The following is a 26,081-nucleotide window of genomic DNA, read 5'->3' on the forward strand; positions in this document are numbered from 1 at the left end:
AAAGCCGGAAGGGGAACGAGGGCCTCTGCGGAGAGGGGTTGGCAAAAATGACAACGTTAGTGCTGGATAACGGAGCCTACAACGCCAAAATCGGCTACAGCCATGAAAATGTCTCGTAAGTTCGCGGCGTCCGGGGACAGAGCCTTGCTGCTTGCCTGCAGTTTCACACGCTGCGCCTCATCCTGGAATGAACTGCGGGCGATGCTGTCTGCGTGTGCGCGTGTGCGCGTTTGTGCGTGTGTGCGTGTGTCTAGTACCGGGCACCAGGGACTAGCTCTAGGGACTAGGTTAGAGCTGCATATACGACGTAGGAACCCTCTGGATTCGTGGGTTGCATTTTGTGTGTTTATTCATCTTCCTGGGCACGCGATTCTAGCTTTCCTCACATCCCCCAAAAAGTCAACTCTCCCCTACCTCACCCGTAAGGGGGCTAAAAAGCAATCTTAGTGACTTCCCTGCCCCAAGGTTTTTTGGGTCACATGTGGCGGTCCTTGGGGGCTGCTCCAGGCTTGGTGCTGTGGAGGGGTGGGGGGGAATCTCCTGATTTTTTTTTTCGGATCGTGCACTGCTGGCATGCGAATGTGGTTCTAAGTGCACCAGCCCTTTGAGCCATCTGTCTCTCTCACCCAGTGCCTGAAGACTGCAGAGGCTTTGCCCCTTTGGAGAAGTCCTCATTGGTGGACCTATTGTTGGAGTAAATTAAATGGCAACCATGAACTGTATATTGTTTTTATTTTGGTTTGCTTTTGGGGCCACATTCGATGGTGCTCAGGGCTTACTCCTTCCTTTGTCTTCAGGGGTCACTCATCGCGGGGTATGGAAGACTATATGGGGTACCAGGAATGGAACCCTCGTAAGCCGTGTGCAAGGCACTGACCCTTCCTCCTGTATGATATTTCCAGCCTCGGACAGGCTTCTGTCTTCTTCACAGGACTTGTTTTTGGAAGGTCTTGAGCACCAGTGCTCAGGGAACCATTTACTGAAATTATACAACTCAGTTCTCCAGCACGCACTGCGTGGGCTCACTCCTTTGAGTTCTCTCTCAGGTTCCGGTTTATATTAGTTTGAAAGAGTAACCAAATTGTATAGCAAGTGTTGCAGATGACTTAAGGAGGCAAGGGATCTTCAGAGGGACCACTGAGCATTGCCAGGAGTGATAGCTGAGCACAGAGCCGGGACTAAGCCTGGGACACTGCTAGTGTGGCCCCCAAACAAACACACAAACAAAAATGGAGAACTACACTCCCCTCCACCTACCCACCTGGGTCACCCAAGGGCCAGCCTGGAGAAATGAGTCTCCCTCAAGTCTCTGGAAATCCACTTGCACTACACTGTGCAATGAACTGCTCCACCACCCGAATTTTGTGGGAGTCATGGGCTCAGAGTGGCGTGGGATGTTGCTCTTTGCAAGGAAAAATAGGCAGTTTATCTGCTGCCTTGCTATTCCAGCACCCTCACCATCCCTCACAGAAAATATTTCAGGAGATGAATAGTGAAGTAAAATCGTTTCAAAGAAATATAAGGGGGAAGATAGAGAGAGTGAAGAGCACGATAGCAAGATAATGGAGTGATCAAAAGAGAGTGTGAATGAGAGAGAGAGAAGAGAGAGTGAGTTAGCAGGACGGGGTTGGATAGTACAGGGGGTAAGGCACTTGGCTAACCTTATTTCATTTGTGGCACCACATATAGTTCCTTGAGCACTGCCCCCTGCCAGGAGTGATACCTGAGCACAGAGCCAAAAGTAAGCCCTTAGCACTACCAGTTGTAGCCCCCCCAGACCAAAACCCTACAAACAAAAAGCAAGATTGGTTGTGAGAGTGAGATAGCCAGAGTGACAGAGACACATACTGTTGAGTGAGAGCCAGAAATTTTCTTTTTTTCCCAAAGAGCTCATCATTTGTTTCTTAACAGGATGTACTTTGCTTGCCTCTGAGCTGCTTCAGGCTTAGTGACTAGGCAATTTCTTATTATTTCCCGAAAGCTCATTACCAGCCCTCCCCACCCTGTATCTTTCTGTCTATAGTACTGTAAATTGTTACAACTTTCTGGAAAACATTTTGGCATTTTGTATCCCTGTTCTCATTCTTGGCAGTGTGTATCATTTTTTAAAAATCTTTGCCTCATCAGTTTCATTGTCATTACCTAAGGAATGCATTAGATACTCTCCATCATTGTGTGACTGAAATTCAAACTGAAAGCCTTGTAACTGTATCTCACAGCAATTCAATAAAAAAAATACGTACAGGATACATTGTAATATTCATAGACTATGTATGTAAACAAGCTGGAGCTATAGCACAGTGGGTAGATGTTTACCTTGCTTGCGGCTAACCCAGGTTCAATTCCTCCGAGCACGGCAAGCTACCGAGAATATCCGGCCCACAGAGCAGAGCCTGGCAAGCTCCCCATGGTGTATTCGATATGCCAAAAATAGTAACAACAAGTCTCACAATGGAGACGCTACTGGTGCCCGCTCAAGCAAATCGAGCTGAGGGGTTGGGCCCCAGACCAAACAACCTTTGAAGATTTCTTTGTTTCATTTTGTATGGGGACCACACTCAGGAGCTACTCTTGGCACACTGGGTGGCTGTCACTCTTGGCAGTGCCTGGGGAGCCATGCGTGCAAAGTATGTGCGCCAGCCCTTTGTGCTATTTCCTCAGCCCTTTGAAGAAGTTCTTGAAGATTATTTAAGAAAAGAGAGACCAGAGAGATAGCACAGTGGATAGAGCGCTTGCCTTGCCTGTGGCTGATCCAGGTTGATCCCTAGCACCACATGTGGTCTCCCAAGTGCTTGGGGTAAGCCCTCAGTAAAGCTGGGTATGACACCCCCCCAGATAAGCCCCCCTGCCCCGCAAATAAATAGGAAAGAAAGAAAATAAAAAGCCTATTTTGGAGCCTGGTACATATTAGAACCTTTACTTAATTTTTTCAGTTATTCATTTTTTTATGCCACTCCCAGGGGCACCCAGTGATTATTCCTGGTGGGTCTGCCAGCAGACCATGGGCTGCCAGGGATCAAACCCAGGTCAGGTCAGCGCAAGCTAACTGTAGTATCTGTAACTATCTCCCCGCCCCCTAGAAACTTTATTATTTTTATTAAAGCACTTACAAAATTTTCTGAGGAAAAAATTATAGAAACATTGATTTCAAATATTTTTTTGGCATTGAGGGTAGTAGTTTAGTAAATATCTTTTTAGGAGCTTAGAATTTAGGATTTAATTATATTCTTTCTTGTTTTTTTTTAATAGGGTTATTCCTAACTGTCAGTTCAGATCAAAAACAGCTCGTCTCAAAACATTTACTGCTAACCAGATAGATGAGATAAAAGACCCCTCTGGCCTGTTTTACATCCTTCCATTTCAGAAGGTAATGTAATTCTATGTCATTTCTAGCATTATAGACATAAATTTAAAGATATTTATTGCATTTTTTGCATGTTTGAAATGCTTTTAGATCATATTGATAAAAATACTTCAATTTTCACTAAGACCTTGCTTAAACCAAAGTTGAAATTAAGCTGTCAAGTTAAAAAAGAAATGATTAAATTGTGGGTACTGAGTTTTACTTGTTCGTGTTAAAGTTAAATGAAATGAACACATTAAAGAGGATAAGGATAGAGAGGCATTGCTGTGTATTGGTGTGTCTTTAAACCCTGAGATGATTTTGTTATTGTTAATTTGCTATTTTAAAAAACCTTAAGGAGGAAATATACCAATTTAATTGATTTGAAATTCAAACAGTGTTAGACTGGGGAAAGTAACCAGAGAGAAAGAGATGGCAATCAGTGACTTATCACATATGAATCTGATTTTTGAAAATTACTCAAATATTCCTGCTAATTATATTTATTTTTAAAAATTTTAGGGCTACTTGGTGAATTGGGATGTTCAAAGACAAGTTTGGGATTACCTTTTTGGAAAAGAAATGTATCAGGTAACAAATTAGTGTATGTATTCGAATTTTTATTTCCATGTCTTACTCAAAAATGAAAAACTAGAGCTTAAATTTTAAGGTCCATAAAGTTTAAAAAAAATTTTTTTTGTTTGCTTTTTTGTGGGGGTGCTATAAACTATTTCTAGTAGAAACAAGTCATAATATACTGTTTTTAAATAATTGAATAAATGCAAGTGACTGTAGCATTTTGAAATGGTATTTGATATTTAGAAGAGAGAGCCTGTATGAAACTGAAGATTATTTACTTCAATTATCTAGAACCATTAGACTACTTTGATGCTTTATTTCCACTTTCACCATAAATTTTTAAAATATATTTATCTGACTGAGTAATTTTTCTGTGCTGCAATTAAAAAAAGACAATGTGTGGGAAAGAATTATATAAACATTTCACCTCACCTTTTTTCTTTGCTTTTTTTTTTTTTTGAGGGGGGGCACACACCGTGGTGCTGAGGCCTTATTCTTCTCAGCTCAAGGGTTATTCCTGACAGGGCTTGGGGAATCGTAGGAGGTGCCGGGTCAGCCATGTGGAAGACAGGCACCCTACCTCACTATACTATCCCTCTTGTCTCTCACCTCACTTTTTTAAAAAGCAAACTGACAAGATTGTATCATTCATTACTTTCATGTAAATGTTTGCAAACATTGTAACATTACCTTTTTGTTTAATTAAGAGAGTTAAAATTAAATAATACTTCAAGTGCATAAATTCTGTAACTATCCTGGGTTCAGTTCCTAACTGTGTCACTAGTTGGCATATGAACCTTGGTAACATTCAATTTTGTGCCTCATTTTGCTCAGCTGTTATTGTTTTGGTTTTGGCATCATATCCAGCTGTGCTTAGAGCTTACTCCTGGCTCTATAAGTCTGATCCTATAGTAATTGAAGTAGTTCCACGGTTGCAGCAGAATTATTACTATTCCTGGATGGGGTGCTTGCCTCGCAGGCAGCCAACTGAGGTTTGACCCCTGATACCCATTATGGTCCCCTGAGCACTGCCAGGAGTGATCCTTGGATGAAGAGCGAGAAGTAGACCCTAAACATAATCAGGTATGATCAGAAACAAAACAAAAAAGTTAATAATTCTAAATTCTTTTGATAGTTGGAGAGTTTGTAAAACAAGGCAATTATAGTTATATGCCAGATAGGTAAAATACCAAATTTGTAACTACACAATTTGGTATTAGACAGAAACCAGGACAGATTTTATATAAAGACTAAATTACCTTTATAATCTGTCTTTATAATCTGTCTTGATTTGAATAAAAAAGAATGAAAATCCTTTGATATGGAAAATTGGTCATACTAAGTGATACTCAAATAAAGGCATTTTCTCTTTGACTTTGATTTATAGCATAGCTCATGAATAAATGAACTAGGCATCAAGGGTATAATTAATAGTTTTGAATAAATTGTTAAAATGGAAAAGAAGTTAATAATTCTAACTATAGACTTAAAAAAAGTTTTGGGAATTCTTTTTCTCTCTCGTAGGTTGATTTTATTGACACTAATGTTATCATCACAGAACCATATTTTAACTTCACTTCAATTCAAGAATCAATGAATGAAATTCTGTTTGAAGAATACCAGTTTCAAGCAGTATTAAGAGTGAACGGTGAGTTTAAGAGTTTTGTTTCAAATAGAATTATGTGTATGTGGATAAGAAGCACTTAAAATTTCAGAAAATTGGATGGCATTTTTTTTTGTTTGTTTTGATTTGTTTTGTTTTGTTTTAGTTTTTGTTTTTGGATCACACCTGGTGATGCACAGGGTTACTCCTGGCTCACGCACTCAGGAATTACTCCTGGTGGTGCTCAGGGAACCATACGGGATGCTGGGAATTGAACTCGGGTAGGCCGAGTGCAAAGCAAATTCCCTACCCGCTGTGCTATTGCTCCAGCCCCTGGATGGCATTTTTATAATGCTGAATAAAATGAAACATTTATTATTAATTTTATGGTCATCAACGTTATTATTTTAGTTCTGATTTTGGGGCGACTCCAGTTCTTAGGGTCATTCCTGGTGGTGTTTGGGAGACCATGTGGGACTGGGGATTAAATTTGGTCCTTCTTTGTGCAAAGCATATGTTCCAGCCCTTTGAGCTCTCTCCCTTGCCTCTATTTATTTATTTATTTATTTATTTTTGCTGCTTTGGGTCACACCCACCAGTACTCAAGAAATTACTCCATCCATACGGGGATGCCAGATTTTGAACCCATGTTATCCGCATGCAAGGCAAACACTACCTGCCATACAATTGCTCCGGCCCCCACTCCCTTGCCTCTAACTGGTGGGATTAAAAAAATAAATGACCCTTTAAGATAATCTAGTCAAACTTCTTTTAATTGGTAGACTTTTTACTTTGTAGTTTAGTTTTACCAACATGATGATTCTTTCTAATGAAGTTACTATACTTATATATTTCATCTCTAAAGGTTATCAATTCTGAGTTAGTTCTTATTTCTGTCACTTAGGTACTTATTATTCATATTGCAGGTTGGGGAGGGGGATGGAAGGGGGATTGTGGTTTGGCCACACCTGGCATTGCTCAGGGCTTACTCCTGACTCTGCACTTAGGCTTCGGGGACTATACGGGGTGCTGGGGATTGAACCAGGGCCAGTTGCATGCAAGGCAAATGTTCTACCTGTTTATTATTTATATTTCATAAATGAACTTGAGGGAGGGATCCAAGGCAGCGGGGCACAGGCTACTCCTGACTCTGAGCCTGGGGTCACTTTTGGCTCTTGCTGCTTGGGGAAACAGGCAGTTCGGGGGATCGAACCTGAACTTCAGGCCAGCAAAGCTCACCTGCTACTACTTTGAGCATTGCCCCTCCCCCCAGCTACTATTGTGATTTTGTATTTAAATAATGCTCATAGCTTCTGTGAGCCACGTGAGAGAAAACTCTTGTAAAAATCTAATGCGTTTATGGGAAACCATAAATATATCACCAGCCCGTGTGCAGTGGTGTCATTTAGAGACTGAGCAGGATTTCAGTCCACAGATGCAGTAGTGCCCGCTAACAGTCAGGAGCACGGTCTCCAGCACGGGACTGAGTCAGGATAGCTTTCCCCCAGGGGGAGCCATGGGGCAGTGCCTGGAGATGCTGTCTGGAGCTTTTCAGGGAGGATGCTTCAGCAGTGCCCACACCCAACTGCAGTACTTCTGAGGCCCGGAGACTCTGCTCTCTACTGCTGAAATTGGAGTCCCAACTCTGGGACTTTCCTTTTTGGTTTTTCTGGGGAGTTTCGTTGTGCTCAGGGGGTCACTCCTGATCATGCATAGGGGACCACAGGGGATTCTGGGGATCAAACCCAAATCAGCTATGTGCAAAGGCATTACCGCTCCAGCCTGAAGATTCTAGGACTTTCTCGAACTTCAAGACGTGTGCACATTGTTTACCTTTTCTGTACTTCAGGCTCTTGGGAAATCAGATGTCTGGGAGCCTTAAATCAGAGTTTAGAATGGCATTCAACCTGATGTTTCAAGCTATGATGTGAACATTTACTTTTATAAATTGTTCGTAAATTTTAAAAATTATATTTACCACACATACACAATCTGATATTTTGAAGGTTAAGTACTGTGAAGAGCTTCGAAGTCTTTGAATATTCTTTTACTCTTGCTTAAATTTTTTTATTTTTAAAATAATTTTTTTTTTTTGTAGTTCAGGTAAGATGGGTTGCAATAGTGGCAACGGTTATAGTTTTGATATACAGACTTCCTTCACCTTTTCCTTGAATATTATTTTTAAAATGTATTTTGTATGGTGGGGACTAGATTTGGGACAATCCCCGGCAGGGCACCGCGGCTGTTCCTGGCTCTGTGCTTAGAAATAGCCCTGGGCAGTGCTGGGGAACGGTTTATGATGCAGGGATTCAATCTGGGGTCAGGTGTCAGAGAGGTATTGCAGCAGGTAGGGTGCTTGCCTTACATGCAGCTGACCAAGGCTTAATCCTCAGCATCCCACATCATCCCAGGAGCCTGCAGGGTTGACCCTTGAGGGCAGAGCCAGGAGTAAACCCTGAGCACTACTGGGCCTGGCCCCAAAGCAAAATGAAACAAAAAAAGAAACTATCTTGCTGGCTTTTGCTGGCCCTTGAATATTCTTCTTTTTAAAAATTGTGATATACACAGTTGCAAAGTTGTTTATGGTTGGGTTTCAGTCATACAATGTTCCAACAGCCACCGGTATACAATTGCCACCTGTGCCCCAGTTTCCCTCCGCGCCCCCAGGGGCCTTCCTCTATGGCAGATACATTTCTTCTCCCCCTCCTTACCCCTTTTTCCCTTTTAGGTTCTGTGGTTTGCAATATTGTTACTGAAAGATTATCATTCATATCACTTTACCTCCTTTCAGCACTCAATCCTTCCTTTCTTTCCTTCTTTCTTTCTTTCTTTCTTTCTTTCTTTCTTTCTTTCTTTCTTTCTTTCTTTCTTTCTTTCTTTCTTTCTTTCTTTCTTTCTTTCTTTCTTTCTTTCTTTCTTTCTTTCTTTCTCTCTCTTTCTCTCTCTCTTTCTCTCTCTTTCTTTCTCTCTCTCTCTTTCTCTCTCTCTTTCTCTCTCTCTTTCTTTCTTTCTTTCTTTCTTTCTTTCTTTCTTTCTTTCTTTCTTTCTTTCTTTCTTTCTTTCTTTCTTTTCTTTTCTTTCTTTCCTCCTTTCATCATTGTGAGATACACAGCAACAAAGTTTTTGGAGATTGCATTTCAGTCATACAATGTTCCAATATTGTCCCTTCACCAGTGTACATTTCCCACCAGCAGCTTCCCAGTTTCCCACCCCTCACTGCACTTTCTCTCTCTCTCTCTCTCTCTCTCTCTCTCTCTCTCTCTCTCTGTTTAGGAATTATGGTTACTACAAGTTGTGAACAGTTACCATGTTTGTCCCATTACATCCTTTCAGTGCTCAGTTCTTGTCCAGAGCGATCATTTCCAATTATTGTTGTCATAGCGTTCCCTTCTCTCTCCTCACCGCACTCCCCCCAGTTTATGGCAAGCTTACTGCCGTGGACAAGTTCTCCTGGCCCTCCTTTCATCTATCTTTGCGTATTAGTCTCATACTATGTTTCTTTTTATATATCCCACAAATGAGTGAGATCATTCTATGTCTGGCCCTCTCCTTCTGATTCATTTCACTCAGCATGATACTTTCCATGTCCCCTGTAGAAGCAAATTTCATGACTTCATTTTTCCTAACAGGTGCTTAGTTTGAATATGCTTTTAAAGTTTTTTTCTCTGTGTGCTATCTAAGTTTATTTATTGCTTTATTTTACTTACTATTTTATTATTATGCTTACTATTTATTTTACTCTATTTTATTTACTATCTTTATTGTGTTAATTTTTCAATTTAATTAAAAATTTTTTTTTCACCAGCTGGCGCTCTCAGTGCACATAGATACTTCCGAGATAATCCTTCCGAATTATGCTGTATCATTGTAGATAGTGGATATTCCTTTACGCATATCGTTCCTTATTGTAGAAGTAAAAAGAAAAAAGAAGCCATTATAAGGTGAGTTGCATTTCATTGTTACGCTGTTTTTTTACATTAAACTGAGTATAATGTGTGTCGACTAAACCAAATTAAAATTTTCCTTTTTTAGGATAAATGTGGGAGGGAAACTCCTAACAAATCATCTAAAGGAGATCATATCTTACAGGTAATGTTTCACTTTGATTCTTTGGGAGCATGCAGGTTTGCAGTGAACTTTTTTTTTTAAATTGGGATTTGGGCCACACCAAAATCCCAGAGGTAGTGCTCTGAGGCTACTTCGGTTGTGTCCTGCAATTCTTTGTTCTTTTTTGTTTTTCTTATTTATATATTTCTTTATTTATTTTGTGCTCTGCTGTTCTGAGGCAGACCATGTAGTATTGGGGATTGAATCCAGGCCTTCTTCATCCAAAGCAGAGCTCAGCCTGTTTCGCGTTCTCTCTCTCTCTCTCTCTCTCTCTCTCTCTCTCTCTCTCTCTCTCTCTCTCTCTCTCTCTCTCTCTCTCTCTGGCCCCAGTAAGCCAGTAGCACTGTTGCACTGTCGTCTTGTTGTTCATCAATTTGCTTGAGCGGGCACCAGTGACGTTTCCATTGTTACTGTTTTTGGCATATTGAATATGCCATGGGTAGCTCACCAGTCTCTGCCATGTGGGCATGATACTCTTGGTAGCTTGTAAATTAAAATAAATTATTCTTTTTATTTTAATTTATTTGTTTTTTTGGCTTTTTGGATCACACCTCTGATGGTCATGGGTTACTCCTGGCTCTGCACTCAGGAATTACTCCTGGCCATGCTCAGGGGACTATATAGAATGTCGGGGATCGGACCCCGGTTGGCTGTGTGCAAGTACAGTAGCCTACCCACTGTACTGTTGCTCTGGCCTCCAGGATTATTCTGTACCACGGTTTTAGAGCTAGTTCAGACGCTTAGGTACTTGTCTTGCACACAGCTGACCCGAGTTTGATACTTAGTACCCCAGCTAGTCCCCCGAGCCCATCAGGAGTGATTCCTGAGCACAAAACCAATAGTAATCCTTTGCACAGCTGGCTATGGTTCAAAACCTAAAATGAATAGTAATTCTTTACAAGGCCCAACAAGATAAAGAGCTGGAACACATTTGCTTACAGGACACCTGGTTTCCATCTGACCCCTTTTGGTTCCCTTCAAGGCCTGGGGAGCAAGGCCCCAGAGCCAGGTGTAGCCCCTGAGCACTACTGGTGGTAGTCCCCAAACTAAGCTAAACAAAATCAAATTAAGAAAAAAATCATTCTTTGCTTTTGATTGCAACTTCAGTTGGCAATTCTGTATCACTGCTCAAAAGATGACAGCACTTACAGAAATGCCAGACTTTCAATTTGAAAAGCTTTCTAGCCTGTGAAATGTTTGTGTTCACCAAAGACACATTTCCGCATTCTAGAGAGTGTAGGACATTTATATTTTAAAATTATAGGGACCAAAGAGATAGTACATTTTGGTAGATAAAGCACTTACCTTGCACGCTGCTGACCCGGGTCCAATCACTGCACTCCTGAACCTGCCAGGAGGAATGGGCACTGAGCACCTCTGGATGGGATCCAAAACTAAAACATAAATAAACAAACAAAGTAAATATAAAATGTGTAGTCTGAGAGGTCATATAGGGTTAAGGTTCTTGCTGGATGTGTAGCTGACTTGGATTTGATTCCCAGCATCACTTGGTCCCCTGTGTGTTACCAGGATTGACCCCTGAGCACAAAGCTGGGACTGATCCCTAATCTTTATCAGTGCCAAACCAGCTACAGAAATAGTAAAATTTTCTACATAAAAATTTTTAGAAAATAAACATCTTGAAATAAAACACATGAATAGCTAAGTTTATAAACCACAAGTATACAACTCAGTGGATTTTCAGAAAATGACCAGGCTTAAGTAGGACTTAGTTTAAGAGAAAGTTAATCCTCCTAATTTAACCAGCTCCCTAATTCCCTAATTCCCCTTTGCCCCCCCCCCCAGTGTGGAAATGATTGAATTAAAACAGGATAGGATTGACAGCTTTTGTGTTTGTAGGAAATTTGAAAACTTTATGTACATCAAAAACTTTTTTAAACAAACGGGCAAGCATAAACCTGAGAAATAAACCTGAAACCGATGATACTAGAGATACTTTTACTATATAAAGAGCTCTGATCATTCTTGTTTTGTTTTGGGGCCACACCCAGCATTGCTCAGGGGTCACTCCTTGCCTGCTGTACTTACTACCTCTTCAGTTCCTGATTGGGGAATAATATGAAATACCTTTTCTCGTAAATACTTTGGCAGTATATCAAGAGACTAACATATTCTCTTAGAGTATGAATAAATAATATAATAGAGGTACAGATCAAATTACTTATGAGTAATTTAATTGATTATGAATCATAGAGCCTTGTGCTCCAGCCTGTTAAGCTATCTCCCTGACCCTAAGACCTTATTTTTAGGGTATGCACTTAAGCACTGTAACACTGTTGTCCTGTTGTTCATTGATTTGCTCGATCGGGCACCAGTAATGTCTCCATTGTGAGACTTGTTACTGTTTTTGGCATATCAGATATGCCACGGGTAGCTTACCAGACTCAGCTGTGCAGGCGGGATGCTCTCAGTAGCTTGCTGGGCTCTCCGAGAGGAATGGAGGAATAAACCCAGGTCAGCCAAGTGCAAGGCAAACGCCCTACTCACTATGCCATCGCTTAGGGTATGCACTAATATAAGAAAATGTATCTAAGGAGGCCAGGGAGATAGTATGGGGGGCAAGGCACTTGCCTATGGTCCCCCAGCACTGTCAGGAGTCACTTCTGAATACAGAGCCAGAAATAGCCCTGAGCACTGCTGGGTATGACCCAGCTCCCAGGCCCCACCCCCACCCAAAGAGAAATATATATAAGGACTGGAGAGATAGCTTAAGGGAATGAGTGTTTACAAAGTGTGCTTGCATGTGAAGGCCCAGGTTAGATACCAGGCATCACTTGTTCTTTTGCAAACTGCCAGCTGGGTGTAGCCCCGAGCCATGCCCCCAAAATAAAGTTCATTAAGCTGTGTGATGCATGAACTGGAAAATATCTCTGTAGAAAACAGTAAAAATGGGGGCCGGAGAGATAGTACAGTGGGAAGGGCACTTGCCTTGCACGTAGCTCACCTAGATTCAATCCATTGCACTCCTTAAGGTTTCCTAAGCACCACCAGGAATAATTCCTGAGCCCCAAAACAAACAAACAAAAAAAGTAAAACTGATAACATATCCCAGGCTAGCCCAACAAGCCTAATTGAACCAAATAGTAGTTGAATTATATATTAATAAATATGATTTAAATTCTGGGATCCTGGAGAAACCTTAGCTTCATCTATTTAAAGTCATGTTTTCCTTTTTATAATCTTTCTCTTTATTCTTGGATTTATGTCTGATTCTATTTTTGTGGGGAGAGTTTGGGCTGCACCCAGCATGCTTAGGACTTATTCTGGGCTCTGTGCTCAGGGATCACTCCTGGTGGGTTTGGGGGGGACCATATGTGGTGATAGGGATATAACCTGGGTTGTCTGTTTGCAAAGTAAGCACCCTACTTCTCCTGTTTTCCTACTATCTCTTTGGCCTCCTAATTATTTTTCTTGATTTTTAAAAAATGTTTGTGTCCCACCTGACATTGCTCAAGACTTACTCCTGGTTCTGTGCTTAGGAATCACTCCTGGCAGTGCTCAGAGAATCATATGCAGTCCCAGGGATCACACCAGAGTTGGTTGCATGCAAGACAAGAGACTTATCTTCAATACTTAGGGCTTGCTCCTGCTCTGTGCTCAGAAGTCAGTCCTGGTGGGGCTTGGGGAACCACATGTGATGCTGGGGATTGAACTTGAGTTGACTGCATGCAAATCCAGAATCCTACCTGTTGTCAATCCTACCTACTGTCACTCTGACCCTGTGTGTGTGTGTGTGTGTGTGTGTGTGTGTGTGTGTGTGTGTGTGTGTATAGTGTATACTTATAAGTATATAGGGCCCAAGAGATAGTATAGTGGGTAAGGCTATTGCATGTGGTGAACTCTGGTATGATCTCTGGCACCATATATGTGCTCCCGGCAACCACCAGGAGTGATTGCTGAGCATGGAGCCAGGAGTAAGCTCTGAGCACAGCTGGGTGTTGCCCAGAATCCACTGTCCTCCCCAATATATGTGTATTATATATTATATGTATATATGTACATATTCAAGATATGTAATATACACACAGACACATTTCAAATTTTTCTCTTTAGGCAGCTACATGTTATGGATGAAACACATGTGATTAACCAAGTGAAAGAAGATGTCTGCTATGTGTCTCAGGATTTTTATAGAGACATGGATATTGCGAAGTATGTATAATAGACTCAAGAATTGACAGATTGATTCTTGGCTAATTCTATACTAGTTAAAATATTTCATAATTCTCTTTTTTTGTTTTCTAGATTGAAAGGAGAAGAAAATACAGTAATGATAGACTATGTTTTACCTGATTTCAGTACAATTAAAAAGGGCTTTTGTAAGGTAATTGCATTTATTAATTTTTTCTGGCCCCTCCTCTTGTAAGGTACTTTCAAAAAACCTTTCATTGAGTTTTCAAGAGACTATCTCATTTTTATTTGAAAGACAGTGCACATCTAGTTAGGTTTGGTGGAATCTTTTGTAGTTGTTGCAGAATGACTGTTGGCCCTTCCTCCAAGGCACAAGTGTGTAAGCGATGAGTTTCTCACTAAATGTATTTAGAAAAAGAACCATCAGTTGATGGCACATGGAATGAATCTGGAGACATGAATATGATTTCCTGTGTTATGGTTGGCTTTTTTTTTTTTTATACTTTCAAGGAAAGTTCGAGAAGCTACCCCTAATGTATAGGCACTAGACTTTTCTCATTATACACCTTTCATCATCTGGCCTACTTACTCCTAGCTCTGTGCTCAGAAGTCACTCCCAGTTAGTCTTGGTAAGGATCGAACCTGGGTTGGCAGTGTACAAGGCAAGTGTCTTAGACCCCTGGACTGTTTCTTGGGCCCCACATTTGATCATTTGGATGTGTAGTAGCTGATTAAAACTCCCCAGTGATACAAATTGCCTTAGGGAGGATTGACTTTACCAGTCTATAGAGTCAGTAGTGACAGTCTGTACTTCTCCAGGGATAGGACCTGAGCAAATCTCGGTATTTTCCAGTCTCCACAAATCTGACTGGATTGTTGAAATCATATGTGATACTTATCTTTTGATGAGGGAGGGGTATGGGGACAGAGATCAACCCCTTTGACTCACATACCTGGTGGCGCTTGGGGCTTTCTTCTTGCTGTTTGCTCAGGAATCACTTCTAGCAGGTTCGGGGACCATCTGGGATGCTGGGGATTGAACCTCGGGTCAGTGGCATGCAAGGCAAGTGGCTTACCCACTGTACCATCTCTCTGGCTCCTCTCTCTTTTTTTAAAAACCAATTCTTTCTTGTTCTATGGATCATACCCAGTTATCTTATTGGACATAATCTGTAATTAATCTGCTATGCTTTACCAGTTTCTTGTTTGCTTGCTTGCTTGCTCGCTTGCTTTCTTGCTTTTTGTTTCTCACCAGGCAATGCTCAGGGTTTCCTGGCTCTGTACTCAGGAATTACTCCTGGCCGTTCTTGGGGACAATATGGGATTCCAGGGATCAAACTCGGGTCAGCTGCATGCAAGGCAAATACCCGGGCCCCACTCTACCAGTTCCTTACTTGTCAACCATAAGCTTTGTTTTCTCAAACTTGCACCTAATTCAGTGAGCCAAGCAAGATGTGGTTTTCCTCCCATTAACCATTATTTTCCTCACCACCATAGGAGAGAAAAGACCTACATTAGATCAGATCATTTGTAGTCTTTTTGGTTATTTTGTTTTGGAGCCTCAACCAGCAGTGCTCAGGGGTCACTCCTGATGGTGCTTGGGGGACCATTTGGGAGGTCAGGGATTCAACTCTGGTTGGCCACATACAAGGCAAATGCCATACATATCTGCTGCACTATCACTCTGATCCATTTTTAGCTTTTAAATTGATGTTCTGTCTTGTGAACAGATCTGGTTATGGATTATACTTTATTAACCCAATATAGTCTTCTTGTTCCTTGTTTTGCTTTTAGCATGCACAGTTTGATTAGACCTTTTATTTTCTAGTTTAGTTTTTTAAGTCTATTTTAAAATGAAATTTTATGAGCCTCTTGGCATCTGCCGCCAGAATTCTAGTTTTCTTGCACTATCTTAACGATCCTCCTACTCATTCTCTCCTCCCTCTTCCCCTTTTCCCCTCAGACTCACCAGTTTTCAGAGTTGAAAGCTTGCTTTGTGGATTTTTGTCTGTTCATTTTGCTTTGATTATTGATGGGTGAAATGATCCCATGGTTTCAGTAAGTTTTGAACCTTCTTGACTTTTTTAAATGTAGCATGATCACCTCAAGTTCCATCCATCTTTTTTCAAAAGGCATGATTTAACTTTTCTTTCTGTTTTGTTTCTTGGGCCACATCCAGTTGTGTTCCGAGCTCACTTCTGGCAGGACTCAGGATTTGGTTCTGGGTAGGTTGTGTGCATGGCAAGCTCTTTACCTGCTGAACTCTCTCTCTGGCCCTGATACCATCTTTCTTATTACTTGAGTAGTGGTGCATTGAGTATATGTACCACAACTTCTCCATCTTGGATGGTTTTGCCAGGTAGTGTACCAGAATGTTACTGTGAATGCTTACTTCAAAGATGACAGTTAATCCTTTCCTTGTCAGTCTTAATACCTTATTCACAATATGTGCTAGATTATATGTGTACCATAATTTTAAAGATTTAGAAAGTTATATTTTGTACTTGTTAGGATTAATCCTAGAATGCATTCTTTGGGATTTAACTCTTGCTTAACTTGTTTTCATTGTTACCTGATATGCAGTAACTTTGAAAGCTGTCAGATATTTCTCAAATTTGGAAAACAGGCACATTTCACCCTGGAATCGCCTGCCTCTCAATTTAGGATGTAAATTTCTTTCTTTTACTCCATTGGACATGCTCTTCTCTCTCTCTCTCTCTCTTTTTTAATACTTGCTAAATACAACGTAGCTAAATCTATTTTATCTTTGTTATAAACAGGAATTTTCCTAAATAAAATTCATTAAGAATAAAGTAGGGGGCAGGAGAGGCAGAAAGATAGTACTGTGGGGAGGGCACATGCTTTGCAGGTGGCTGACCTGGGTTCAATCTGTGACTTCCCATATGGTCCCCTGTGCACTGTTGGGAGTGATTCCTGAGTGCAGAACCAGGAGTAAGGCCTGAACGTAGCCAGGTGTGGGCTCCAAGCTATAAATAAATAAGTAAGTAAATAAATAAATAAATAAATAAATCAGGACCAGAGAGACAGTACTGGGTTAAGGTGCTGGTCTTGTATCCCGCACTGACCCCAGTTCGAATCCCCAGCTCTGTGTTTTGTGCTATAGCACAGCAATAGCACATCGGGATAACACAAACCAGGGGTTAGTCCTAAACACTGTGACAGGAAGAGCCCCTGAGCATTGTCGGATGCGGTCCCCAGTCCCCTGGAACGGGCAGAGCTCCCATTGGATGGGCTGCAGTGAAAAATTTGTGCATGTTCTCGGGGGCTGGTGCCTTCGACCCGAGCCCTGACCATGACTAAGCCCCACGGAACCCTGGCCACTTCAGAAGCTCCTGGCCCAGCAGGCTCCATGAATCCGACATGTGTATTTGGCAGATTAAATTCCACATTATCGTTAACCCAAAAAAAAAAAAAAATCGTAGGAAAAATTAGTACATGCCTACAATAAAAAGAATTTCATTTCATTTATCTGTGAGCCTTTGTACTTAGGATATTGTTGGGGGGAAAAAAGGAAAAAGTAGTACATACAGTAAAAAGAATTTCATTATATTTATTCGGGACTCTTTGTACTTAGGATGTAGTTGAAACTTGAACTTTGATGGTAAGAATATTTCCCAGGTTCAAGAGTTAGTACAGCAGGTAAGGTGCTTTCCTTGCATGCAGCCAACCCTGGTGTGATCCTTGGCATCTCATATGGTCCCCTGAGCACCACCAGAAGTGGTTCCTGAGCACAGAAGAGCCAGGAGTAACCCCTGAGCATCTCAGGGCATGCCCCCAAGCCTACAAAAAAAAGAAAAAACAAACAATATTTCCAAATACTTTGGAAAAGTTTAAACTTTGATCTTCAAGTTTTGATGAAACAGCAGTTTATAACATTGTTAGAATTGCAGCTGATTAAAATTTCAATTTTGTCTCTTTTCAGAAAGAGGACACCTACTAATGAATAATGTACTTGGCTGACCTAAATTGAGAAAATTACCCTCATAATTAATGATTGCCACTTTCTTTGATTATTTCTATAATGGTATCAGGACAAAATTTGCAAGCACTGTGCATTAATAATGCTGTACATTGACTAAAATAGCGGTTCCCAACAGCCCTTCAAATGACTTTATTTATGTCTACACAAAAATCTTTTTAGAATTGTATGCTTAGAAATAAACTGCCTGTAGTTCCAGATCCCACATTAGCAGTGAACAGCCTTCGAGCTAGCTAGCATTCATCATCTAGTTTTGGCTCTTTTCCCCATTAGATATTTGATCCTGGCTTAGTGGTATGATCCTCTTATGTAAAATCACGCCTGTGAACTAGATTAATGCTCTTCCACCTTCCAACACCTGTCAACTGGCACCTGTTCTGTATTCAGAACTACTGACCCACAGTTATAAAGACTGCACTGGACCAGTGGCTTTCTCCCTTTCCCCACCTATGGACAAATGGTTGAAGACCACTGAACTTGATAACCTTTTTACAGTCTGTGAACTAAAAACTTTTTGATTTGATTTTTGGGTCACACCTAGTGAAGCTAAGGAGTTATTCTTAGCAGTACTCAGGGGACCATAGGAGATGCCAGGGATTGAACCTAGGTCTGCCACCTGCAAGGCAAACAACTGAACCTGCTGCACTATCTCTCCAGCCCCTGGGAACTGAAATTATTGTTATTTTAAAAATTGAATTGCCATGAGATACACAGTTACAAAGTTGTTCATAATTGGGTTTCAGTCATAAATTGTTCCAAAACCTTCCCCTTGGCCAGTACATTTCCCATCTCCTAGCCCCAGTTTCTCACAGTCTGCCTCTGTGGTCGATACTTTTCTTTGTCTCTCTGTCTTCTCTCTCTCTCTCTCTCTCTCTCTCTCTCTCTCTCTCTCTCTCTCTGTGTGAACTGAAATTCTTAAGTGTGCAACTAACTCAGCCTGTTTTGAGTTCTGACAAAATTAATCTTTTGTCAATATTTAATCAGTTTTTGTATTTGAAAAAAATAGTTTTGTTTTTTAAAAAAAATTGTATTGGGGCTGGAGCGATAGCACAGCGGGTAGGGCATTTGCCTTGCATGTAGCTGACCTGGGTTCAATTCCCAGCATCCCATATGATCTCCTGAGCACCGCCAGGAGTAATTACTGAGCACAGAGCCAGGAGTAACCCCTGTGCATCACCGGGGTTACCCCCCCCCAAAAAAAAGCAAGATAAATAAATAAATTAATTAAAATTTTTTTTATTTTGGTCTGTGGCCACACCAGGCTATACTTAGGGCTTACTCCTGGCTCTGTGCTCAAGGATTCCTCCTGGTGGGCTCAGGGGACCATATGGAATGTGGGGGATCTAACCCTGGTTGGTTGCATACAAGAAAAACCTTACTCACTGTAATACCTCTCTAGCTTCTAGAAAATATTTTCCATTGCTATGAAAGAAAAATATGTCTCAAAGGGAATAATATTCTTTTTAATGTAGTTTAATAGTTAAAATGATTCATAGTTTTCCTGTTCTTCTAGAATATTATGGATATTGCATTTTTTTACTGGAGTTTTGTTTGAGGGGGAGGGGGCAATCCCAACAGTGCTCAGAGACAATTCCTGCCTCTGTGCCCAGGAATGGCCCCTGCTGGAGATACCATATACAGTGCCAGAGGTTAAAGGAGCAAGGCAAATACTTTATTTAACCCCTGTGCTATCTATCCAACCCCAAAAGTTTTATTACATTTTATTCTATTATTTGCTTTCAGGGTCATACCCGGCTGTGCTCAAGGATCATTCCTGGTGTGGTTCAGGGAACAATAAGTCAGTGTATCTCACAGTGGTTCAGGGAATCATATGTACAGGGATTGAAACATTGTCAGTCGCATGCAAAGGCAAGCACTTTACCCACCGTACTGCATCTCTGGCCTCATCCAACCCCAAGAGTTGTTTTGTTTTTTTCCCTAAATACTGTTCTGAGCATTGCATTCTCAAATGTTAGAAATTGGAATCATTCATATTCAGTGGAAGAAATATATTTTATGTGCTTTGGGTTGAGAGTTGAAAGGATTTGAGGCCCATTGCATCCTTAGTAAAAGGAAAATATTCCTACTCTCTAGGGTTCATGTGAGGGTTCAGTGGCACCGTATCTTCTAGGTTAAAGATTGCCAAGAGAGGGTGAGCAGTATAGACTAGGATATAACAGGATGCTGGTAGAGAATATCGAGATAGGATGAGAGTAGGGACTAAAAGTAGGGCATTTTGTTTAGAAGTTTAAAAAAAAAAAAGAAACCTCCAAGGAAGCTGAAATCTCAACAGAATAGATAAATTATATTAAGTAGATAGTTATGAATTACGTAATTCATTTTAAACCAGTTTTATACGTACATGAAGATGCATTGTTATGGGAAAAAAACTATATGTAAGTTAAGTGAAGTAACTGTAATTGAATCTAGAAAAGCTGCCTACTTTGTTTTTGTTTTTTATTTATTTTTGGGGAACACTCAGCTGTGCTCAGAGGCTGTTCCCAGCTCAGTGTTTGGGTCCCCTGTGGTGCCAGGGATCTGTCTGGGTCTCTCGTGTGAAATCATATGCTTATCCTTTTGAGGTCTTACCTCTGTGATCCCAAGAGCTAATGATGCTTGGTGTAATTGAGAGGATGCAGCATTTTTATAAAACGGAATGTGGTAGAAGGGGATTATTTATTTTTCTGACTTTTCCACTCAGCTTACAGGGTAGGTGGATTAGTAGAAAACATATAGAAGAAATTCAAGGATGAAATCCATGAATTTACTTAAATCATTTGGAAACTGATTTTTTAATTTTTTGGTTGTGGGTGGGTGTAGTTTGGATTATGGCTAGCTGTGCTCAGTAACTACTGCTGGGTGCTTGTGGGTGGCTCCTGGGGATGCTTTGGGTTCCAGGAATCGAACCCAGGTCTTCTTCATTAAACCTTTTGAGCCATCTCCCAGCCTTGGAAGTTGATTTTTGATAGAGTTTGGATAATGAAGAAATGTGGGACTGGAGTAGTATAGGAGGAAAAGCACTGCCTTGCATGTGGCATACCCCATTTCAATTCCCTAGCACTGCCTAAGGTCTCCCAAGTACTAACAGGAGTGATTCTGAACTCAGAGCCAGGAGTAGCCCTGAACACCACTGGGTAGGGCCATGTCTTTCTGGCTTTTGAGAATCCTGAAACTTAAAAGAACATGGCTAATGTATTAGTATTACCTACTACTATTTACTATTAATCATTTGAATTTGATAATAGAGCCTAAACTTTTTTTCTTATTTTTCTTTAAGCCAAGGGAAGAGATGGTGTTAAGTGGAAAATATAAATCTGGAGAACAGATTCTTCGCCTGGCCAATGAGAGATTTGCTGTTCCAGAAATACTCTTTAATCCTTCTGATATTGGAATTCAAGAGATGGGAATCCCAGAAGCTATTGTCTATTCAATTCAGAATTTACCTGAAGGTACATTGAAAAAAAATACTGAAGTGTAATGATTTGTTTGTATGTTTGTTTTGGTGCACACCTGGTGATGCTCAAGGGTAACTCTGACTCTGCACTCAGGGATCACTCCTGGTGCACTCAGGGGACCATATGGGGTGTTAGGGATGGAACCTGAGTTGGCCGTGTTTAGGGCAACACCCTACTCACTGTTCTATCCCCAAAGTATAATAATATTTTTAAAAGAACATATTCTCTGTGAACATTAGAGAAGTCATCTATTTTTTGCAAATAACTTCAGTAAATGGCAAATGTTTTATTTGCATAGATCCACTAACATATTTGACTCTTCATTAGTTCTAGATTATAATGCTTTTTGTTTTTGTTTTTGTACTATACCTAGCAGAACTCAGGGATTACTTCTGGTTCTGTGCTCCTGACAGGGCTTATGTGGGATGCTGGGGATTGAACCTGGGTTGGCTGCATGTAAGACTGTACTTGCTCCAGCCCCTTTATTATAAATTTGATATAAATAATTTTGGGTAGTTTAAGCTTGAGAAAATCCGTCTTTCCAGGAGTATTTATTTGATATGCCAAAAACAGTAACAAGAAGTCTCACAATGAACATGTTACTGGTGCCCGCTCGAGCAAATCGATGAGCAACAGGGTGACAGTGACAGTGACAATGTCCATTTTAGAAAAATTTTGATTTAACCCAAATTTGCACAGATTAGAAATTTATAATTTAATAATGGAAATCTCTTTAGCTATTGATCAGATTTGTTTATTTTTAACTATATTTGGACAAATGTAACTTATTTTAGTGAGACTGAAGTATGGGGCTTCACAGTGATGTCTGGGTTCTCCTTAAGCATGAGTTAACAAGGGAATGTCCTAGAATTTTGCTCCCGTGGGTACTAATAACATCTTCATTGTTTTTGGCATATCGAATACGCCATGGGTAGCTTACTAGGCTCTGCCGTGCAGGTGAGATATTCTCGGTAGCTTGCCAGGCTCTCCGAGAAGGGTGGAGGAATCAAGCCCTGGTCGGCCGTGTGCAAGGCAAATGCCCTACCCGCTGTGCTATCTCTCAAGCCCTCCTAGAATTTTACAGAATTTAATTTTAATCTGTGCAAATTTGGGTTAAATCAAAATTTTTCTAACATGGACACGTGTCAACTTAATACTGCTGGAAAGATGGATTTTCTCAAGCTTAAACTACCCAAAATGACTTATATCAAATTTATAATAAAGGGACTGGAGCAATTCTTTTATCTGGAATGTGTCCCATTAGTTCCTAAGGAAGGATGTAGGCCATAGAGAAAATCTATTACATACGAGTTCTTTTCCTCCCATTTCAAAGGAAAAAAGGATGAAAAAGAAAACCATGATGCCTTCACTTTAATTCTTTCACAACTATTTAAGATTAATTTGACATTTTACAAAGCTGTAGTCATGTGCATAACATTTTGCACTCCATTGCTTTAATGTTGTATCATAAGATGGTGTCAATTATAAAATACTGCCTTTTTTGTGAACAGAGGCATAGCCTGGATCACGGTTACTTATAATTAGTTTTCTCGTAGATTTTCCAGTGGTGTTTAGTACTTGCTAACCATATGGTCCTTGTTGTATGCCAATCATGTAACTTTAATTAATATAGAACATAAGATTCTTTTGTTGGTATGGATTTGAGTATTTTCCAGCATCAAATATAAAGCACTATACAATACTCTGTTTCAGTAAGATTACATGGACTTCAAAGTTGAACTCACCTGAAGGATATCTTTTTTTTTTTTTTTTTGGCTTTTTGGGTCATATCCAAAAAGAGGTCACTCTTGGCTCTGCACTCAGGAATTATCCCTCGCGGTGCTCAGAGAACCATATGGGATGCTGGGAATCAAACCTGGGTTGGCTGTGTGCAAGGCAAACGCCCTGCCCACTGTGCTATCACTCCAGCCACTGAAGGACATATTTTTCATTCTTATAGTAACTTACAAACTTAGCCTACGCTAACTGGCCAGTTGTTCAGCTTGTTTATCTAGCCTTTACTTGAATGAGCTATGAGGTTGTATTTTATTGTTTAATGTGTCTCTGGTTTGTACAAACTATAATTTCATTACAAAATATTACAAATTACAATTTAGTTATAAAGAACATGTTTTTCACCCACAATATATCTAATCAATTCCTTTATCTGTCTTTTCAGAAATGTAAGCAAACAGATTTTTAATGCCTATTTTCTACCCTTTCTCAATTTTTTTCCCTTTCAAAGAAATGCAGCCACACTTTTTTAAGAACATCGTTTTGACAGGAGGAAATTCCCTTTTCCCAGGATTTAGAGACCGAGTTTACTCGGAAGTTCGATGTCTTACTCCAACAGATTACGATGTCTCTGTGGTGCTCCCCGAAAAGTAAGTGTTGACTTAAGTAGAAACAAAGAACAGAAGGCACTTGTTTCTTTTTTAGGGGGTTGGGGGTACTTCCCAAGCAGTGCTCCAGGAGCCTGGGTCCAATCCCACCTGTTCTCAGCCAACCTGCCCAGTTGGTCTGTGCTGGGCTGGGAAGATAGGACAGGAACCAGGGATGTAGGTGTTTCATGCTCTGCACTCTGGTTTGATCCCCTTAGCACATGCCTCTTGGGTACTGTGGGTGTGTAGCCCTGGAGACCCTAAGCACCATCATATGTGGCCATGGAGGCCCCAAAGCACTGCTGGGGTGGCACTGGTGGTCCTTGGCTGGAGCAGCACCACATCCTCCATTAAGTTGGTGGGGTTATGCCAAAAATATTGAAGCACTGCCCCCCTGACCCCAGAGAAGATTATAATACACTACATTTTTGTGTGTGTGGGTTTGGAGGCAGGGCTCAGAAGCTACTCCCAGCTCTCTGACTTGGGGATCACTCCTGAGCTGCTCAGAGAACCAGGGTAGTGACCACAAGGGACTAAACCTGGGCCTCTTGTATATGTAAAGCATGGACTCAGCCAGATGAGCTGTCCCTCTGCACCCCTCTTACTGTATTTTATAATGGGGTTACTCAGCAGCCTTTTCTGACTCTGTGCCCAGAATGACCCATAGTTATGCTTAGGGGACTGTATGTGGTGCTGGGGACAAAACCAGGGTCGGTGGTACCCTGGTATTATCCTGTATTATTGCCTTATATTATCTATTTAGCACCTAATACTGCATTTTAAATTCATGGCACGTGAGAGCATGTGCACTTAGACTGGGAGCACTCCTAGCTCTGCAAGGTCCATGGGCATCAATAGAAGTGACCCACAGCACTTTAGCTATACTGGAAATGGCTTGGTTGTTAAGTTTGTTATAGCATGATGTTAAGAGTATTTACTAATCAATGTTTCGAGCAATTTGTTTTTGAATCTGGGTTCATTTCATTTCGTCTCTATTTCTAGCCCTATAACTTATGCCTGGGAAGGTGGAAAGTTGATCTCTGAGAATGATGATTTCGAAGATATGGTGGTCACAAGAGAAGATTACGAAGAAAATGGACATAGCATCTGCGAAGAGAAATTTGACATTTAAGAAACATTTCCAAATGAAAGTGTTGACTACTTGTGACCACAAGGATTTCATTTCTGTGTTCTTTTTAAAGAAACATTAAGAATTTGTGTTATCTCTCATCCAAAGATAAAGTCTGAAATTTATATAATCTCTTTGATCCATGGCTAATCATCAAAGGTTTCTTAAGTGGGTTTTTATAGTAGACTCTCATATTTTCATTTAGGAGCCAGAATGCCATAACAATGATTATCCTGTTTCTGTGAGTATATTCTTTCATTGGAAAGTGAAAGAGTAAATGCATTTTAATTCTGTGTAGCAGAAAGTATAAACTTAGCTCTTTTGTTGGCCACTTTTCCGTAGAAGGTAATTTTGTGTCACTAATAGAAATTGGTCAAATCGGTGTTTTCAAGTCGATAGGACTTCTGTCTCTTAGAGGCTGTTTTAAAACTGTCACTTATATTTATACACACTTAAGCTGGAAAAACTACTCTTAGGTGTGTTTAATGTCTTTTGTATTTTATTAAATTTAAAGTAAGTTTGAAAAGGTGGATACTGAAGCCAATTCAAGTGTTTTTTGGGGGGTTGTAGAGAGAGCTTAAGGAAATGGAGCATATGTTTTGCATGAAGGGAGCCCCTGCTTTGATCCCTGAGCACCGGGCTGGGCATCACCCCTGAGTACCACTGAGTGTAGCCCAAAACCTGAAAATAAATGAATGAAGTATTTCTGGTTTTTATTGTGTTGAGAATTGTATTATGTCACCCAACAATGTTATACCTGCATATGGCTGACCTTAGTTCAATCCCCATACCTGGGCACTGCTGGGGGGGCCTCAAAGCCCCCCAAAGTAAACAAAATAAAAGTCTTATATAATATTCATAATACTCTAACAAAAACAGGAAAACTATATATTACTTTAATCCCATTAATCTACTGTTAAATAACAAAAAGAATATTATTCCTTTAAAGACATTATTTCAAAGCAGAATTGGACACTCAACAACCACCCACCCTCAAATGCTATACCATTTTTTAGGATGAAATTTGAAGAAACTCATGATACTATGATTAATGTTTTGTTTTAAAAACACCTATTAATAATATTTTATAAAGTAATATTTTATAAAATTTATATTTTAAATAAATATTTATCAATAACAAATGTTTTATATATTATTGACACTTATTAAAGTGTTGAAGACTAACTTAAAGAAACAGCATTCTGGGACTGGAGCAATAGCACAGCGGGTAGGGCGTTTGCCTTGCACGCGGCCGACCCAGGTTTGATTCCCAGCATCCCATATGGTCCTCTGAGCACCACCAGGGGTGATTCCTGAGTGCAGAGCCAGGAG

At 40.5% G+C, this 26,081-nt stretch overlaps 1 protein-coding gene across 1 annotated transcript; it reads left to right on the forward strand.

The window, feature by feature from the left end:
* Positions 1–25,454, forward strand: ACTR6 (actin related protein 6). Its single transcript, XM_055118241.1, has 11 exons — positions 1–115; positions 3,250–3,367; positions 3,866–3,934; positions 5,447–5,570; positions 9,331–9,466; positions 9,558–9,614; positions 13,707–13,805; positions 13,899–13,977; positions 21,062–21,233; positions 23,485–23,623; positions 24,623–25,454. The coding sequence occupies exons 1-11, from the start codon at positions 48–50 to the stop codon at positions 24,750–24,752; spliced, it is 1,191 nt and encodes a 396-aa protein (XP_054974216.1). The 5' UTR covers positions 1–47; the 3' UTR covers positions 24,753–25,454.
* The last annotated feature ends 627 nt before the right edge of the window (positions 25,455–26,081 follow it).

Source organism: Sorex araneus, chromosome 10 (genome assembly GCF_027595985.1).
Source record: "Sorex araneus isolate mSorAra2 chromosome 10, mSorAra2.pri, whole genome shotgun sequence".
NCBI classification, from domain to species: domain Eukaryota; kingdom Metazoa; phylum Chordata; class Mammalia; order Eulipotyphla; family Soricidae; genus Sorex; species Sorex araneus.

What these genes read in the sequence shown, in the direction of transcription:
- ACTR6 (XM_055118241.1), top strand. Translation starts at nt 48, where the DNA reads ATGACAACGTTAGTGCTGGATAACGGAGCCTACAACGCCAAAATCGGC. An exon ending in TACAGCCATGAAAATGTCTC is followed by an intron (nt 116 to 3,249) that starts GTAAGTTCGCGG and finishes TTTTTTTAATAG; the next exon opens with GGTTATTCCTAACTGTCAGT. An exon ending in AAAAAAGAAGCCATTATAAG is followed by an intron (nt 9,467 to 9,557) that starts GTGAGTTGCATT and finishes TTCCTTTTTTAG; the next exon opens with GATAAATGTGGGAGGGAAAC.